The 18,457-nt window shown below is 39.9% G+C and overlaps 1 protein-coding gene across 5 annotated transcripts in view; it reads right to left on the bottom strand.

The window, feature by feature from the left end:
* Nucleotides 1–18,457, bottom strand: part of ST7L (suppression of tumorigenicity 7 like) — a 96,365-nt gene that overhangs the window by 12,317 nt on the left and 65,591 nt on the right. For 4 of the 5 annotated variants that reach the window (XM_047784992.1, XM_047784993.1, XM_047784995.1 and 1 more), the window contains one exon: nucleotides 17,630–17,769. In XM_047784992.1, coding sequence (XP_047640948.1) covers nucleotides 17,630–17,769 — 140 coding nt within the window. Of the gene's footprint in view, nucleotides 1–6,056; nucleotides 6,226–17,629; nucleotides 17,770–18,457 lie in introns of those variants that run through there. The other variant, XM_047784994.1, reaches the window with a different exon arrangement.

Here is an 18,457-nt window from a genome sequence, read left to right as displayed (position 1 = left end):
AAAGTGAGGTCGATAGTGAGAGAAAAGAAGTCCATGTAAGCCCTGCCACTTATGGTTCTTAGGCTATGTGGCTCCTAGAAGGAGTAATGGCCAAACAATTTTTCCTCTTGCTCTTTAGCTTGTCTCTGCATTCCGACTGGCTTTAGACAACTGGCATCCATTCTGTACTATACAAACAGAAACTAATTTATTTGGAACACACAGCAAAATGAGAACTTTATTTGGTACAGTCAGGGCTCCATTTAGTTTTGCTGCCACTCACTGCCTCTAACTTCCGCGCCCCCCACCCCTCCCCAACGGTCTATCTCATAGCTGTTTGTCCTTCAGATCAGGAGTCTCTTAGCATGCCCCCTCTCTTCAACTCCTTCCTGTTGGTCTTCATTTCTTTTAACGATTAATATTTAGGTAAAATGCATTGCAAAAATGCTACTTGGACACAAGATTAACTTAAAAGACAGTATCCTTAATGGAAAAAAAAAAAAAAAAACAGTATCCTTTAAGGATTTTAGAATCTTTTAGAGAAGACACATGATTTAAGTACCTCAGCTGCACATCCTATAGCCAATTTCTCTTATATAAGAGTAAGAATGCCAGCTTTAACACAGCCCGGTAGGAGTTCCCATCATGGCACAGAGGAAACAAATGTGACTAGGAACCATGAGGTTGCAGGTTCAATACCTGGCCTCGCTCAGTGGGTTAAGGATCCGGTGTTGCCGTGAGCTGTGGTGTAGGTCACAGACAGAGCTCGGATCTGGCATTGCTATGGCCCTGGTAACAGCTCTGATTAGACTCCTAGCCTGGGAACCTCCATATGCTGCAGGTGCCACCACAAAGAGACAAACAAAACAAAACAAAACAACCCCACACAGACCAGTAGATAAGAGCCAACTTATTGCTAGCCTTGAATAATAGCAAGAATCCATACTCTTCCTTAGAGTGACGCTGGAAAAATGAAGTCAGGGATTTAAGATTATTTAAAAGAATCAAGCATTGCCTGGTCCTAACAGTCTGCTTGCAAAAAGTCTTGTAAGTCTGACTCATGACTACTCACTGCCTCATTTCTCTTCCTGTTACAGAAAGTAATTTCTTCTCCTTTCTCTCACCTCTCTTAGCAAGCATACCAACCATTAAGTCCTTTGCCAAATGCTCAGAATGGGTTTCTACATGGCTTAATAGAAAAAAGATAATAAGGATTTTTTTCTCTCAGCCTCTCTGAGTTGTATTTAAATGCCCTCAGTGGTCATACGGCAGAAGCCCAAGGGAGGATGCCAGGGAGAGTATGTTTCTCATCCCTGGGAGGCCGTCGGCCTGGCTCCTGCAGCCAAATTACAGCACCAGAGAACAATGTAATGCATTCCTGGGCAGGTCGGTGGGACCCTGGGCGCCTGGGCCTTGTGGAGAGAGGTGCCAGACACAGAGCTCTCCGTAAGCAATCCTGCAGAGCCTCCCCCTGGGTGCAGAAATGAAATACGGGAGAGCTTCACATTACACAGAGACCTGTAGCTCACACCTGGTTATTGATGGCCTTGGTGGAGGCCTCTGCCCCCACCCTCCACTTGGGAACTGCTTGCTACTATGGGGGTTGGGCATCTTTGAAGCAATGTTAGAAAACAAGAAAGAGATGCCTCCTTTTCACCCCTTGCCTTCCTTGTCCGTCTCTGCACATCCGTGAGAATATATATACACACATGGACATATATGGACATATAAATAGGTTCTCTCAGGCTGCATAAGTGTTCTAGTTATCCTTCTTCCTCCCAGCAATAAAAAAGAATAAAAGGAGTTCCCATCCTGGCTCAGTGGAAACAAACCCAACTAGTATCCATTAGGAAGAAGGTTCAATCCCTGACCTCACTCAGTGGGTTAAGAATCCAGCATTGCCATAAGCTGCAGTGTAGGTTGCAGACATGGCTTGGATCTGGCGTTGCTGTGGCTGTGGTGTAGGCTGGCAGCTGTAGCTCTGCTTCGACCCCTAGCCTGGAAACCTCCATATGGCACGGGTGCGGCCCTAAAAAGTCAAAAAACCAAAACCCCACTAGATGTCAATCAAAAACTTCAAAAGTCATACCAACAACAAGGGTTTAGCTATAACCAAGGAATATTTAAAAGGTATCAACTGGGCGTTCCTGTTGTAGCTCAGTGGGTTAAAAATATGACTGGTATCCACAAGGATACCTTGCCTTGCTCAGTGGGTTAATCAGGCATTGCCTCAAGCTGTAGATGCAGCTCAGATCTGGTGTTACTGTGGCTGTGACACAGGTCAGCATCTGTAGCTCCGATTTGCATGGGAACTTCCATAAAGGCCACAGGTGCAGCCCTAAAAAGAAGAAAAAAAAAAATCCTTATCAACATGCAGACAGCTGTTTGGTTTGGGGACTGGTACTCCTGTGGGAGGTGGCAGGGGAAGGATACAGAGAGGGCACGGAGAGAAGAGATCAACAGTAGACAATTCCCTCCCAAGCAGAGTAGCTGAGCCCATAGAACTTCTCATGGCTGCTTCACGCTGGAGAGAGTACAATTCATGCCCTGTGTGCCGTGGATGAGCAGGCAGTCTCCTGTCACTGCATGAGGTATGATTACCAAGCCTGCTGCTCATGACCTGCTGTTGTTATTTTTAACTCTTACTAGGTTAGAACACAGGATACCTTTGGGTTCCAGAGAAAGGCATGAGAGGGGAACAAGCAGTGGCTCTGCTAGAGTAAATATGTTAACAGTTGCTGCACCAGGCTGAGCTTTCCCAGAAGCTGGTGACTGGCAGGTTTCAGGCCATATCAGTAATATGCCTGTCCCCGGTGCCAAAGGTCAAAGGGATAGAAGAGAGGGAGTTTATAGGTGCATTTTCCCACTTCCTGCTTATGGCTCAAATGGCCTCTGACCAGCTTTGTGGTTATTCCTCACAATGTTTTAGCCATCCTGAATTTGAGAAAGCAAGGTAAGCATTCTCCTCTTTGTCCCCTAATCTTATCTTAAAATTTGTCTTTGCTCACTTTCATTCTGCCAATGAGTCTATGGATGGAACTGCTGGACATGGGAGTTCCCTTTTTTTTTGGTGAAAAGAAGCTGAAATCTGGTGACTGTACTTCAGCACCACCAGCCCTTGTAAACAGACTTGACCAAACAGAAAAACTAAACTGGGAGTTCCTGTCGTGGCGCAGTGGTTAACGAATCCAACTAGGAACGATGAGGTTGCGGGTTCGATCCCTGCCCTTGCTCAGTGGGTTAACGATCCGGCATTGCCGTGAGCTGTGGTGTAGGTCGCAGACGAGGCTCGGATCCTGCGTTGGTGTGGCTCTGGTGTAGGCTGGCAGCTATAGCTCCGATTCGACCCCTAGCCTGGGAACCTCCATGTGCCACGGGAGCGGCCCAGAAATGGCAAAAAGACCAAAAAAAAAAAAAAAGAAAAACTAAACTGAATAAAAACGGAAGACAGTTTAACCCACAGCTGTTCTATTGGACAACTTTCAAGGTGGGGCTCCCCCAAGAATAACTGCGATGTTTATAAAAAGGTTTTTCATGTACAAACGCTTTAGCTTATATGTAATTGTCTCACCAACCCTGTGAAATAGGAGTTACGCTCATTGCACAGATGCCACTCAGAGAGGCTCTGTCATTTGTCCAAAGTCCTGTGGATACTGAGTGGCTCAGCCAGAACTCAAGGCAAGGGCTTCTGACTTCAAATCCTACGTGTTCTCCTCAAAGACTGAGGATGCCTAGGGCTGGAGGCACCAAAATCACAGCACCTTTAGAACAGAAACTGATACAAAATATCCTAGGAGAGTTTATATGAGCAGAATTGACAAAAGGAACATCTTAGGCCTTCCATAACCTCACCAATGAATCCCCTTTTGGCCATTTCTGCCATTAATACCACCACCACCAAATGATCACTATACGAAGTAGTCCATATTTAATCAGCTCCGGCTCTTAATTGTTTCTTTTTTCTTCTTCAGACTAACACTTGAACTTTTTTTTGTTTATCTAGTCCTTTTAAAGTGATGTTAAATGTACAGACAGAGCTGAAATAGTCATGAGAAGCTATGAGAGGAAGTTATTGAGGTTTGGGGCTTTTAAAGTATATATCAGAATTTCCTTTGAGACTTCAATCTTTTAAAAAATGCTGTCAACCCCTGTGCTAGGAAAATAAGAATAGGGAATGAAAGTGCTAACAAACTGTCCTATCCCAGGCCAGATGCCTACTAACAGCCTAGTAAAGGTCCTCTAGCCAAGACAAGCAATTTATCTACACCAAGGCAAGGAGTATCTACCCTGCAGAGAAACCCCTGCAAGATGAGGCAGACAACAGATTTTCACTTGATCAAAAACTTTTGCTGCTCTCAACCCCTCCTCCCCTCCTCATTCAAAATCCGGACTTCTGTTTAGGTCCGAGACAGTGAGACAAAGCAGCTCCAAGAGATGATGTGAACAAGGGGAACCCTTCCCTGTTCAACCCTGGAATGCATTCCAGTAGAGACAGCATAAGCCCTCACACACCCCACCTATCCCACTCCTGCACCCCAACCGTGAAGGCAGGAGGGAAAAGTGCAGGAACACAATGTTCATCAATCACAGATCTGGGATGCTGCAGCTCTGGGCCCCCACTTGATCAAGGGAAGAACACTTCATGCCAACAGTCTACCTATAGTCAGGATTTCTCATAGAACAAATCTTTACTTTTTGGTCTATCGATCTTGGCTCTCACTGTTCTCCCTGCTTCCCACCCCCACTGCCTCCGCATGTGGGCTCAGAAGTCATCATCTAAAGAATTCCATTGCTCACCTCCTGCATAGCAGCACAGCCCCATGAGGCCGCACACCAGATGGAGGGGATAAAAGTACGAGGTCATGGCTTCTAGCAAGAGGCTTTTTCTTAAACTAACCCTGACTCCTGGAAAAGAGGCAGAGCAGGAGAGTGTCGGGTGAGCTGCTGACGACAGCAGCTTCAGAGGTCTTGTATAAAAAGGAAGGAAAAAGCTAACTTGGCTTTCAGTGGAAATTTCCCTACTTTGGGTCTCACATCAACTTCTTGAAGGTGTATGAATAGAATGCAGAGAGTGTCAAACCAAAGGGTTAAATCCTTCCCAATTGTAGGGACCTATTCAGCAGGCTGCCACCCACATGCTGAGGAGGAGGCCAAACCCTGAACACATGCCCTGTTTCTCCAGGAAAGTAACTATGAATAAAGGGAAAGGATATGGAAGGTGGACTAGAACTTGGGAGAAACTGAAAAGGTTGCTAGCAGACCTTCAAAGTGTTTGTATATAATATACAAAGACAGGGGGATGGAAGAGGAACATCATTTCTATATCATTAAGCTTGCTGGGTGACAATGAATACAAGCAACAATTACAAAGAGACAAAACATTTTAAGTAACAGACTAAGAAACAAGTCTTAGAATAAAGGAATCAGGTGACTAAGATTAATTGGGCTTTCTATAGGAGGTGGCACTTTTTTTTTTTTTTCCCCTTTCTTTTTAGGGCTGTACCTGCGGCATATAGAAGTTCCCGGGCTAGGAGTGAAATCAGAGCTCCGGCTGCCAACCTATGCCACAGCCACAGCAGTGCAGGAGCCAAGCCGCATCTGTGACTTACACCACAGCTTGCTGCAACACTGGATCCTTAACTCACTTGAACAAGGCCAGGGATAGAACCTGAATTCTCATGGACACTATGGTGGGTTCTTAGCCTGCTGAGCCACAACAAGAGCTCCTAGCTAGTGGCTTTTGAGCTGGCTTTTATTTTTTTTTCTTTTTTGGCCGAACCCATGGCATATGGAAGTTCTCAGGCCAGGGACTGAATCCAAGCTGTAGCTGTGACCTACATCACAGCTGTGGCAACACCAGATCCTTAACCCACTGCTCCAGGCTGGGGACCAAACCCTCGCCACCACAGAGACAATGGTGGGTCCTTAACCTGCTGTGCCACAGCAGGAACTCACTGAGCTGGATTTTTAAAAGATGAGGTATGTCCTGGTTGAGAGCAGTCAGAGGAAGGCATTCTAAATAGAAGCAACTAGTTTATGCTGAAACTTAGAAGAATATGCAAGCAATATATAAGGAATTTCAAGCGAGTACATATTATATACACTGGGGAATACAAAGAAATTAGAATGCTGAGATCAGGGCTTAAACAATGTGAGGTGACTGCATGTGCCCAGACTGTCAAATGGCTCAGAGTCTCCTGTAGAGCCACAAAGCATCTTGACCTATGTCAGTAAACACCAGGGCACCTATGGGAAAACACAAAGATGAACCCATTTGTTACAGATATAGGGACTGGAAGAGAGCTACACTGTAAAGCCCCCCAAAATGCTAAGTACCATTAACTACAGCTCCCTATCATTTGCAATTCTGGGCTAAATAAGAGATATCGAATATCTCATCCAGAACTGTGATGCATTTAATATAGGCTTACAGGCACAAACCCTGGCATAAATCTAGGCAAACTCTTAAGAAATTAGAATGTAAAAAAGGAAGTCTTCAAAATAGAAAATAACATGTTTCTTTCCCTGACTCCCAAACTTAAAACTTGAATGGTCCCTTGTATACTGTTTGGCATACTGGACTTGAGGCTATAGTACATTCATCATAGTGAATAGGAGGGGAGCTACAAAAGAGCTTTAGGGACTGTAAAATCAGTTCACTAATAAGTCAGAGGATAGTTCTGCTGTACTACAGGCTGCCAGAGCAACAGCCAAAGACAAGATAAATTCCAATTTCATAACTTCGAATTAGGTCTCTGGCTTCTCTGCATTGTTGAAGGTAAAAGCAGCTATTTATAGGGCTTCTGTCCTGCTTCCTAAATGAACTTCCCTAAGGACAAAAACCACCTGTTCTTCCAGAGCACTTTCCTGGTACCACTTTCAGAAACAGAATATTGAAATGTATGTATATATAAAAATTATATTTATGAACACTGAATAAGCCCAAAGGTGAGCAGTATCCAGTTTCTGCTTTACTTAACTGGTACAACTTAGTTCTGCCTCTCGAAGGGAGGCAGCTACTTAACAGTGATAGCATTTGTTGGTATCATCTTAGTTTTTCCCTCCTCTCCTAGGTAGTTTATAAAAGGTGATTTCTGAAAACCTTCACAATAGAAAAGCTCCAGGGTTTACATTCAACTGTGACACCACTATGAATTCATTACGAAGCATGTTTCAGGTTGCACTATAATTTCCCTATGTAACATAAACCCATGGAATCTGACATAAGCTGATTGCTCATGCTGGTTATTTTATTTACATTTCTGAATGGAAAGGATTTTAATACTCATAAGGTATCAAACTGACTTATTATTTTTCATCTGTTCTCCCAGAGCAGCTATTATAAAATAGGCATAGAGACAGAAGTCTCAACTTGTATGACTGGTTAAGCAACCAGAGAAAGTTACTGCTCAAAAGCAATTTTTTAAAAAATAATTCAATACAGAACTTGAGGCCAAATGAGTTATCATTACTCTCACTGCCATCTGAAAGATGAAGTGTTTTTTTTTAAAATAAATATGTTCACTATCTTCATCAAAGTTGTATGGGAGCAGGAGGTAGTTCATAGAAACTCAGGGGGCCTGGAGTTTACTTAAGTCTTTCCCTAGAGACCTAATGTTAGCAGACAAAGCCTAGTATAAACAGAAGTGCAGGTGAATGCAAGACAGTGGGCTCCTCACGAACTAGAAATATGAATGTGCCTCTTTAGCAGCATGTTACAAATCAGACTTCTGAATTGTCATCATCTAATTCACTATTTGGAGATGTATGTTCTGTTCACATAGCAAAGAGTAATAGTTTCTGTTTATTTCAGTAGATATTGCAAGCTCAAATAAATTGCTAGAGAAGTTACAGTTACCAGTAAACTCCAAAGGCTGATCTGCTGTCATCTGCTTCTAAATCTTTGTTCAAATCATCCCACTTTTTCTGCCGCCACACAGAGTTAAATAAGTATACTCTCCAACCCTCTAGTACAACCTTGGACCTACTATTTTACTCAATACATTTTCATCACTTTACCATATTATTGATTACATGCCCAACAGTGTAAATTCCAAGGACAGGTTCTGTGCCTATTAAAAAAAATTTTAATATGTATTTCAAGGTCATATCCCCAATGATCCAATTAGTACATATATTTGACTGAGTCCAATAAAGACAGGAAGTTGTTTTCAGTTGATTAGAGAGAAAATCTTGGTAATTCCCATTTTAAAAAGGTAGAATTGTCTAGGATTGAGAATTGGTCAGCAAAACTCTCCTTGGAAGAGAGGGAAAAGGCAGCTTATTTTAGTACCTTAACCTAATATCCTTTTATTCTTTTTCTTAATTGACCTATTCTATTTTCAGAATCAGTGACTGCAGGGTACAGCATTGACCTTAACAGTGAGCTCTGGGAAATTCTGAGAAGTCCTTTCCCTTTCTTTCTCACATGTCCACACAGGCACATAATTTTAGTGCCAACTCTTGGCTGTCCCATTCTGCTTCACCAAAACATTATAGTGTTTCATTTACTAAACCAGGATGGTCCCTAGCCCTTATTAATCTGTCATTATTAGGAATGAGAAGATATAAAAGAGAAAGAATAAAATAGACTTTCTATTTCCTCTCATTTGACTGAAAGGAATCCTAATCAAATTCTTCTACAAGGAAAAAAGCCTCTATGAGTCTAGATCAACTTTTTTGGGTCACAAAATCTTATGTGAGGCATGTGAAAATAATTCATCAGTCACTTCTAGTCAAATGAATAAATACGCAAGAATGAACTAATCTACTGTTGTGGCAGTAACCCTGTCTTATACTAATACATCTTTTGCCTACCTTAACCCCCCTACTATTAGATTATGAGTTACTTGTGAACAGGGATTGCATTTTATATTTCAGAAAGGTACCCAATAAAAATCTGTTCATTGAATGAACAAATTCATTAGTAGTAACAACTTTTTTTTTAAGGTGATTTTTAATTTTTATTTATTTATTTATTTTGCTTTTTCAGACTGCAGCTGAAGCATATGGAGGTCCCCAGGCTAGGGGTCCAATTGGAGCTACAGCTGTCAGCCACAACCACAGCAACGTAGGGTCAGAGCCGCATCTGCAACCTACACCACAGCTCACTGCAACACCAGATCCTTAACCTGAGCAAGGCCAGGGATGGAACCTCCACCCTCATGGTTCCTAGTTGGATTCATTTCCCCTGCACCTTGACAGGAACTCCATTTATAATAACAACTTAATACAATGAATTCAAACATCAAAAACTTACAATATATTACGGGATAATCATTACCATACTATAGTATATACAGAACAATAGTTAACATGTTTTTAAATGCTGAAGCTCTGTAAAAAGCAAAACCAAACAAAAACAACCTCTGAAAACAAATTAAGATAAGCCCTACTGGAGTCTTTTATTCAATAAGCCAATACTGAAAGAAGAGTCTTTTCAGGGTATCCAGGACTCTGAAGTGCATGTTCCAGGGCCGGGTTTTTATGTGTGTTTTTTTTGTTTTTTGTTTTTTAATGCAGAATTACAAAAGCTAAAATACACCAAGAGCAAATTAATAAAAAAAGTCCACACAGCTAGGGCTTTGTTGAATTAGAATCCCTGGGCACCTAATAAGGGCTAACTCCCAAAGGGATCAGAGTCAAGTAAATAAAAAATCCATTTGAATTTTATCAGAGGGCAAAGTTTCAACTTTGAATACCCCAGCAACCAAGGATGAATTATGTATAAGATTAGTAAAGTGGTTCATCCACGCCCAAGCCAGAGAACATTCTTCTATCTCACTGTGTCTGAAGGAAAAACAGCAATGTATTTGCCTGCCAAGAATAGCTGTGGCTATACTCTAGACAGGAGTTTAACAACACTGAGGGATTAAAATTTAATTGTAAAGCTGCTGCTACCTGAGAGCAAAAGCTTGAATTCTGGCTTCAGAAAGAAACTGAGACTCCAGCATATTGAATAGATGAAAACAAGAGTTGGCATGTTCCTAACAAAGAGTATGAGAACATGTTCCCTTCTTAAGTTCTTCCCCAAACTGTTTCTTTCTCTATATATCCTATTTATAATATGCAAGGGTCCTCAATGGGATACAGCCCTTTTCTACACTTGGAATAGTATATATACATTTCATTTCCAGAATGCTTGAAATTACAGGATGAGGTTAAAGGGTGATTATGTGGTCTAAATTCCCTGAATATCAGTTCTCATAATTTTGTTCAGCATCACCTGAAGCCCAAATCATTTCTTTTCTTAAAAGAGCTGTTGAGATGGATCTAAAGCCATCTTAATATTATTACAGAACTAAGAGAGACTATTTTTTCCTCCAAGTCAGATAGAATACTACTAACAATCTTTTACTGAGGCCTCATCAGCATTAAGGAACGCACCAGGAGTTCCCTTTGTGGCTCAGCATAATGAACCCAACTGGTATCCATGAGGACATGGGTTCAATCCTTGTCCTTGCTCAGTGGGTTAAGGATCCAGCGTTGCTGTGAGCTGTGGTGTAGGCCAGCAGCCACAGCTCTGATTCAACCCCTAGTGTCGGAACTTCCATATGCCATGGGTGTGGCCCTAAAAAGACAAAAAGACAAAAAAAAAATACATCAAAGTTTCCTATGTATTGTTTCAACCACTAGAAGTACCAAAAATTTATTCTGTTCAAATAAACTTCCCCTCACAATTCTTCACAAACTTCATCTTTGATTTTGAAAAAAGAGTACTGTTGAAACATAAGATATACATTTGTACTTTATATTAAAACTTTTTTTGATCATTTCAGAGAGTTAATTTCCCTCTGAATCCTTACAAATGACCATGTAATAGACCAAACAGCATTCTGTCTTAAGTGGCTTACCAGCAAAAAGAGGAATGAAATTAGAGTGAATCAAACAGAAAAGCAAATGTACATTCTTCATTTTAAAACATCACAGAGATCATAAAATAGGTGTATACTATGAGGAATTCTCCAGGTAGTTTATATGTCTACTTATGTCTTTGCAGTAAGTATTTCTGCAATCTAAAAAAGAACTCTCTTAACTCTAATGGCTCAAACTCCCTCATTTATTATATTGGAAGATCACAATCTGTCCTCCAATGCCTCTGGTAAGAATAAATGAGAATATAAGCATAAACTCTCTCTCTCTCTCTCTCTCTCTCTCTCTTTTTAATGTCTTTTGGGGGCCAAACCTGCAGCATATGGAGGTTCCCAGGCTAGGGGTTTAATCAGAGCCGTTGCCATCATCCTACACCAGAGCTACAGCAATGCCAGATCCAAGCCGCGTCTGCGATCTACACAACACCTCATGGCAACACCGGATCCTTAACCCACTGAGCAAGGCCAGGGATCAAACCCCCAACCTCATGGTTCCTAGTCGGATTCATTTCTGCTGTACCATGATGGGAACTCCAAAGTATAAACTCTTAAAAAAAAAAAAAGAAAACTAACGAAGTCCATATTACTCTTGGTTTAGAACTGTAATATATTTAAGTAGTTGTCCTAATTTAGTTCTTTTGCGTATTAAATTGATTAGTGGGGGAATGAGCAAAATTCCAGTCAAAAAAGCTAAAATAACTATCCCTTAAGATTTTAATTTTCCTCTGTATCCCATTATTTTCTCCATTTAGAGGACTTTGCTGGCTCTGCAAAACATGAAGATGTTTTCTAAAACAAAAATAAGTAGTTTTCCTAATATGAATTCTAATACCACTAATGTAATGAGTTTGGAATGAGTGATTTACAGTAATATTTAGGCACAGCTCTTCTGAAAACTATACAGCCCATCTGACTCAACTGCTAATGAGCAACAATAAATATATTAGGAGTTCCCGTCGTGGTGCAGTGGTTAACGAATCCGACTAGGAACCATGAGGTTGCGGTTCGGTCCCTGCCCTTGCTCAGTGGGTTAACAATCCGGCGTTGCCGTGAGCTGTGGTGTAGGTTGCAGACACGGCTCAGATCCCGCGTTGCAGTGGCTCTGGCGTAGGCCGGTGGCTACAACTCCGATTTAACCCCTAGCCTGGGAACCTCCATATGCCGCGGGAGCGGCCCAAGAAATAGCAACAACAACAACAGCAGCAATAACAACAACAAAAAAAGACCAAAAAATAAAAAATAAATAAATAAATAAATAAATAAATATATTAGTAGCAGTTAGTGACTGGATATCCTAGACTTTGGCATTGAGACTTTCATTTTGAAGGGGAAAAGTTGATTAAATATACTGCCAAATAAATTCAAGGAACGCTTTTGTGAACTTCATACTTGTCAGGCACATGTTAATAGGGAAAGAGGGAGCTTTCCATAAACTTCAAAATTGAATTAAATCCTGGGGAAGGGATATAGACATGCATTGAAAAGTACATTGTCCTAACTTTTATTCTTTAGAGTTTACTACTTAGAAGATTTGGATAAAGAAGGAGATTAGCAATTTCATAAATTTCTAATCCTGGTTCTTTTTGAAAGCGAACAATGAAGATGCAGCATGAGAAATTACTCTTATAAAAAGTTGAGGACAACTTTTCTCTTGTTATTGCAGGTAAGAAAATCAAAATTGGAAAATGTTGGATTACCCAAATAAAGACTTTAGCAGCACTAAAAATGGAGCAAAATTGTAAACATTTAAAATTTTTGAACTGTCACAATAGGTTCATTTTATTATCAGGATAGTCTCTGGGAAATGCCTCAGATATATTACTATGGAAATAGCATGGTTACAGAATAAGATTTTACAGAAATATAAACTTAGTTACAATCCAAAAAAATTTTTTTTCATCATTTGAGGGCCACACCCACATAATATGGAGGTTCCCAGTCTAGGGGTTGAATTGGAGCTTCAGCTGCTGGCCTATGCCACAGCCACAGCCACAGCCACAAGGGATCTGCACCATATCTTCAACCTACACTACAGGTCATGGCAACACTGGATCCTTAACCCACTGAGTGAGGCCAGGGATTGAACCTGTGTCCTCATGGATGCTAGTCAAATTCATTTCCACTGAGCCACAATGGGAACTCCCAAAATATTTTAAAAACTGTATCAGTTCTTAGGAACTAGAGAAGTCTCACAGCTTTGGAAAATAATCCATTTTCAAATAAAGTGAAGAAACATTTTAATTGTCAGTTTAACTTATGAATGAGGCCCTACATACTCAATAAAGAAGAATGCAACTCTCATATAAGTTTTCAGTATTAATAAAGTCAGATGCAAAATATAAAAAAAATTTTTCACCTATAAACAGATTTCATGTCATAAAATGGAAAATTAGGAACTTTAAAAAACATTTTTTTCTTCTGGTATATATCAATATGGTTATAATTGCCTATCAATTCTCCTGGTTATGAAGACAAATTTGCCCTTGAAAAAATGATGATTATGGACAAACTGTCTCAAAAGTTCTGGTTACTATTCAGTAAAAGACACTTGGCATTTATATCTGCTTATTATTTTTAAAAATGTAATTTGGGGAGAAAAATGTTAATTATTTTTGGGAAGGGGCTTAAGAAATCCCAGCGAGACATTCTGTAGAGCGGTCTTTTGTTAGTGTAACATCTGACCTTCTATATCTTTGGAAATCATGCAACTTGGCTAATGTAGTCCTTAAAGAATTAATCAAGCAGATTGTTAGGCCCTAGTTACAGCGGAGCCAGCCAATTATGAGTTGCTCAGAAATTCATCACTGGCATGTCCAACCAGATTTTCCCACATAAAGATTAGTAGAAATATGTGGAAACAGGGCCCGTTCCCACCCCAGCACTGCTACAGTGTGTTCAGTGAAACAAATTTTAACCATGTTTTAACTTAGTGAAACAATTTATTTGGGAATCTTTTTGATTTCTGCCTTTACCCATAATACCTTTTCTGTCAACATTACAAAGGCTGCCCTATTTAGTTAAAACTCAACTAGGGATTTTTATATTCAAACACACTTATGAATTCAAAGCACTAAAATCACGTGCCACAAGCCTGAATTTATCAGGAAGTAAATAAAATACCCAAAGACCATCTTCAGTATTTTCGCTGTTGTAATAACACCTTCCCAAGGCTTACTAAGAAGAAAGCTTTTCTTGCAAGAGAAATGAAAGTGTCCAGAGGAGATGAAGATTGGTTCTCTAAGAAGAAGGCTGCTCTTAAATAAAGAAGCTCCTTTCAGATAAGCAGAGAATCAGATTCCAGTTCATTGGTTAGCTGGCTACCCTTACTTTGAACTCTCATATTTAACCCAGCAGGCTTCAAAGCAGGTGAGAAAATGACCTACCACTTAAAAGTAATTTTTCCTTTTTCAGGAATTCTGGCCTTAGAGAGTATCAGCTCTGATATCAGCACATTCCACATCTCCAAGGATTTATGCAATTTTTTTCATTGCTCTATGTCTAATGTCAGACTAGGTTTTCATCTCAGCCAAGAGAAAAATCAGGGGAAAAAAAGTCCTAACTTGCTGAAAAGGAAGTCTTATTCCACACAGCTTTATATTATGCAAAAGGAGAAGGGGTACTAAAATTACTGACCATTCTAGTTCATTCCCTTCCATTTATCTAAATCTGATGCTCAGTGAGGATTACTAAAAATCATTCATCCCTAGCACCTTGCTTCACAAAAAAGCAATTTCTCTAACAAATAGATTTTAACAAATTCAAACTGAATTTACTCTAGCACGAGAGCTAATACAAAAAGATATTGCATGAGGAAAAGACAATGGTAACAATGGAAGAAATTTAGGAAACTTTCTTAAATCACTCTACCTTACTAAATAGAAGAACAAATATGTTTCAAAAATTCTTCACTGATTTCTACTGTACTTGGCTAGCAAATATCTGACCTAACTGAAAATTTAACACAGGCAGTTTGCAATTACCAACAGGTTCTGCTCTATAGGCAATTTGCTGTTGCTGAGAATTTGAAACATTTCTCCACTTTCTGTGGTTTATATACACATCAAGTACCAGAAGTATAATACTAATAGTGTTGTTTAAATGATACCAAACCACTAATCCTACGAAAAAAATGCATTTTGAATTTTGTGTTAGGACACAGCTCCTCCAAACATGAAGAGAAGCTGTAGGGTTTCCCCCTACAGCTGCACTTCGGTGATGATGATGCCACAAATGACGTCAATGGTGATGATGGTGGTGACAAGTAACACCTAGTTTTTACTCTGACAGACACAGTTCTAAACACTTGATATATTTTAAACGAATTTAATGCTCACAAAACCCATGAGGTAGTTCTATTCTCATTCTACAATGAGGGGGAAGAAAAGGTTAAGTAACTTACCCAGGGTTGCACAGCCAATACGTGTACGAGCTGGAATTCAAAGCAAAGCAGTCTGGCTCCAGAGCCTATGCTCATAAGGCTTCCACAAAGCTGGCTGTCTCCACCTTGATAAGGTGGCACTGCCCAGGCATTCTAAATTCCTCTTATTGGGGGCAGAACAGAGCAGGGCTTCTCAAGTTTTAAATGGGTATATAAGATCACCTGAGATCTTGTTAAAATGCAGATTCAGGAGGGCTGGAGTGGTGCCTGCAGTTCTGCATTTCTAACAAGTTCCTGGGTGATAAGAATGCTCCAGGGGACAGAGACTATACTATAGCAAGTGGTGAAGAAATAAAATTTGAGCCTCTAGTTCCCTTAATGTCTGTCTGTTGAAGTATTTATATGTTTAGCTTATAAGCTGGAGCCTGCTCATACTGCAGTCATTTCCCATTCTTAAATGGAGACTGCCCTTGGAACTGCTGCATATCAAATATTGGTTTGCAGGTATTTTCAGTAAATACTTGGCTTTTAGGAATTTAAAACGTACAAGTTTGCTGTCAGGCACATTATTAACACTATGTACCAACAACAAACACCAAAAGATAGTAAGCAAATGCCTGTTTATTGTTAATCAAGTAGAATCACAGTAAGTTAATAACTTTTGCTCTAAAAAAGCAGCTTCCACCTTAAAACGTATTATTCATTCTCGGACTCTGTTCAAGCAGTGCTAAGGAGCTTGTGCTATGCAATCTTAAAGGCTCTTCTGGTGCAAGAGATGTATTAGGTAAAGGCAGGCTCTATTGTACTAACAGTGATGAATAGAGGAGTGAGTACCCTCCACATTAATTTAGCCAGTGCCTCCTAGGAGTACACTGTTAACAACTGCTAACAGAACAGCAGAATCTATTAGAATCTAATAGAGTCTCTACTCCAGATTCTAGATTTCCATCCTCTCTCTCTTTCACTTCCTTCCCACTGGCCCTGGCAGAAACCCAAGGACCATCTCCCCCATTGCTTGCTTGTGATTTCAAATACACAGCTGAATTTTTTTCTCTGGTTGTTAAATGGATGGAATTTCCTGGCTAGTCCATTTTTTCCATGCCAGGTTATACAGTAAGGTCATTTCAGTTCGAGACACACTCACTCCCCAATCAGCACCACTGTAAACAACAAAGTTATGGTATGATTGCCAAGCTTCCTTTTTATACTAAAAGGAAATAGAAGAGTCAATTTCCAACCCAGATATCTATACTCCCTGGACAAAAGTGGAAAGTCATTCTTCTTGCAGTTTGACCCAGAATCAAGTGCATTATCAGACTCCTAGGCCTACAGCCAGTGGCAACCTAACACAGTATAAGTAGACCTTCAGGGAAAAAGAGAAACCAGTGTTCTTACTACTGCTGCCAGAAGAAAACCAACGAATCTTTAAGGCACAAAATAAACTATTCTTAAGGCAGGAAAGAAAGTGTAAAGAAACAGGGAGTCAGAATGAAGGCACATAGAGAAAAATACAGAAACTATATTACCAAGTAAGGGCTGGTGTTTCCATGGTTCTCAGTGCCTTTCTATTTGGGAATATAATGAATCGACATTTTCTTTTTGTATCTGAACTCTTATTACTTGGTAAAAATGCAAAGATGTAAAAGACATATTTTTAAAAAAGACTTGGAGACTTAAAGGGATTTATCTTTGGTAATTTTGCTTTGAGCCAGTGACATTAATTAATAGGTTTACGTAGATGAGTAAATAATTATGGGATACTGATACTAATCAGTCCTCAGGTACTTCTTGGACCTGGATCAGGAAATAAGGAAGCAGTTCAAAACTAAAGGGTAAAAATGAGTAAAAAAGTCTATACATGGTTCTGTGCCCAAGGTTGGGAAGGTAGTAAGAACAAGCAGATATAATAACAGGGAGAACTTTCGAGTAAAGGGGCACATTCTGTATCCAGGGCAAATGACCCAAGTGTTTCATCTTATGTACGTATTCTCCACCCTAGTTGCGCTCCTGAATTAACCTTCAGCAAATCCTTAGAACTAATGATTTCATTTAAATGGAAAAAAATAAAAAGTCTTATGTAAAATAAAGAATTTTTTTAAATGCGAAAGAAAATGCATTTAGAAAGAGTTGGACTATTCTTTAGCTAACAACAAGGGCTACGTTACCATCAAAAGTCATCTACAAAGACCACCAACTTTGTATTCTTTAAACTTCTAAGCAACAAAAATGCAACTCAAATCACCAAAAACTTATATTTGACATATTTATGGCAGCAACTTTACAAATCAATTCTTGTACTTTAACAAATTCCACTGCTCAACTGGTTTAGCACAAACAGATCATAAATGGTTTCTTGTGTGTTTTACAAATACTCCACACAAGTCCTTGAGACCATACTTACAGCTTTAGCAAAAACACCCATGATTTCAGGAAACTGGTGTGTGAGAAGAGCTATCATTGCTGTAGAAGAACACAGTCCTGCTGTGAAATGGATGAAAAAAGGAAGCTCCTTCTTTGGGTAAACAGAAACATGATGAAATGCTGCAAGAGAGGAAAATATAGAAATAGATTTTACTTCAGAATACCGTATAAGCCAGTTTTATATTCTCAAATGAAATCTATTTTTAAAAACTAAAAAAGACAGAGTTCCATCGTGGCTCAGCAGTAACAAATCCAACTAGTATCCATGAAGATGCAGGTTCCACCTGTGGGTCTGCTCAGTGGGTTAAGGATCCGGCATTGCTGCGGCTGTGGTGTAGGCCGGCAGCTGCAGCTCCGATTCAACCCCTAGCCTGGGAATTTCCCTATGCTAAGGGTATAGCCCTAAAAAGACAATCAATTAAAAAACAAAACAAAACCCTAAATTAAAAAGGAAAGTGGCTTTTAAAAAGAACAAGAAGTTTCTGGCCAAGCAAGGTAGAAGGAAGCTATCTACTATTTACAGCTTCAACAGCATTATCTACTTAGCCCAATGACTGTGCTGGGAACTGGGAATAGGATGGCATTGGGAAAGGACATTAATTGTAGTCATGCTGAGGTGGTTTTGAAAAAGAGCTTTGTCACTTACTAGCTGTGTCATCTTGAGTAAGCTGCTAAACCCTCTAGCAGTTGCTATGGAGTTGTTATGATGAACATGTAAAGCCTTTTATAAATGTGTTGTTATAATTCTTGTTCTTTGAGAGCTCAGAGATGAATATAGAGATCAAGAGACAGACATATGGTGGGAGAT

This window comes from Phacochoerus africanus, chromosome 6 (genome assembly GCF_016906955.1).
Source record: "Phacochoerus africanus isolate WHEZ1 chromosome 6, ROS_Pafr_v1, whole genome shotgun sequence".
In the NCBI taxonomy this organism is placed as follows: Eukaryota; Metazoa; Chordata; class Mammalia; order Artiodactyla; family Suidae; genus Phacochoerus; species Phacochoerus africanus.
The sequence above is the reverse complement of the archived record's forward strand: the minus strand, read 5'-3'. Positions and strand labels throughout refer to the sequence as shown.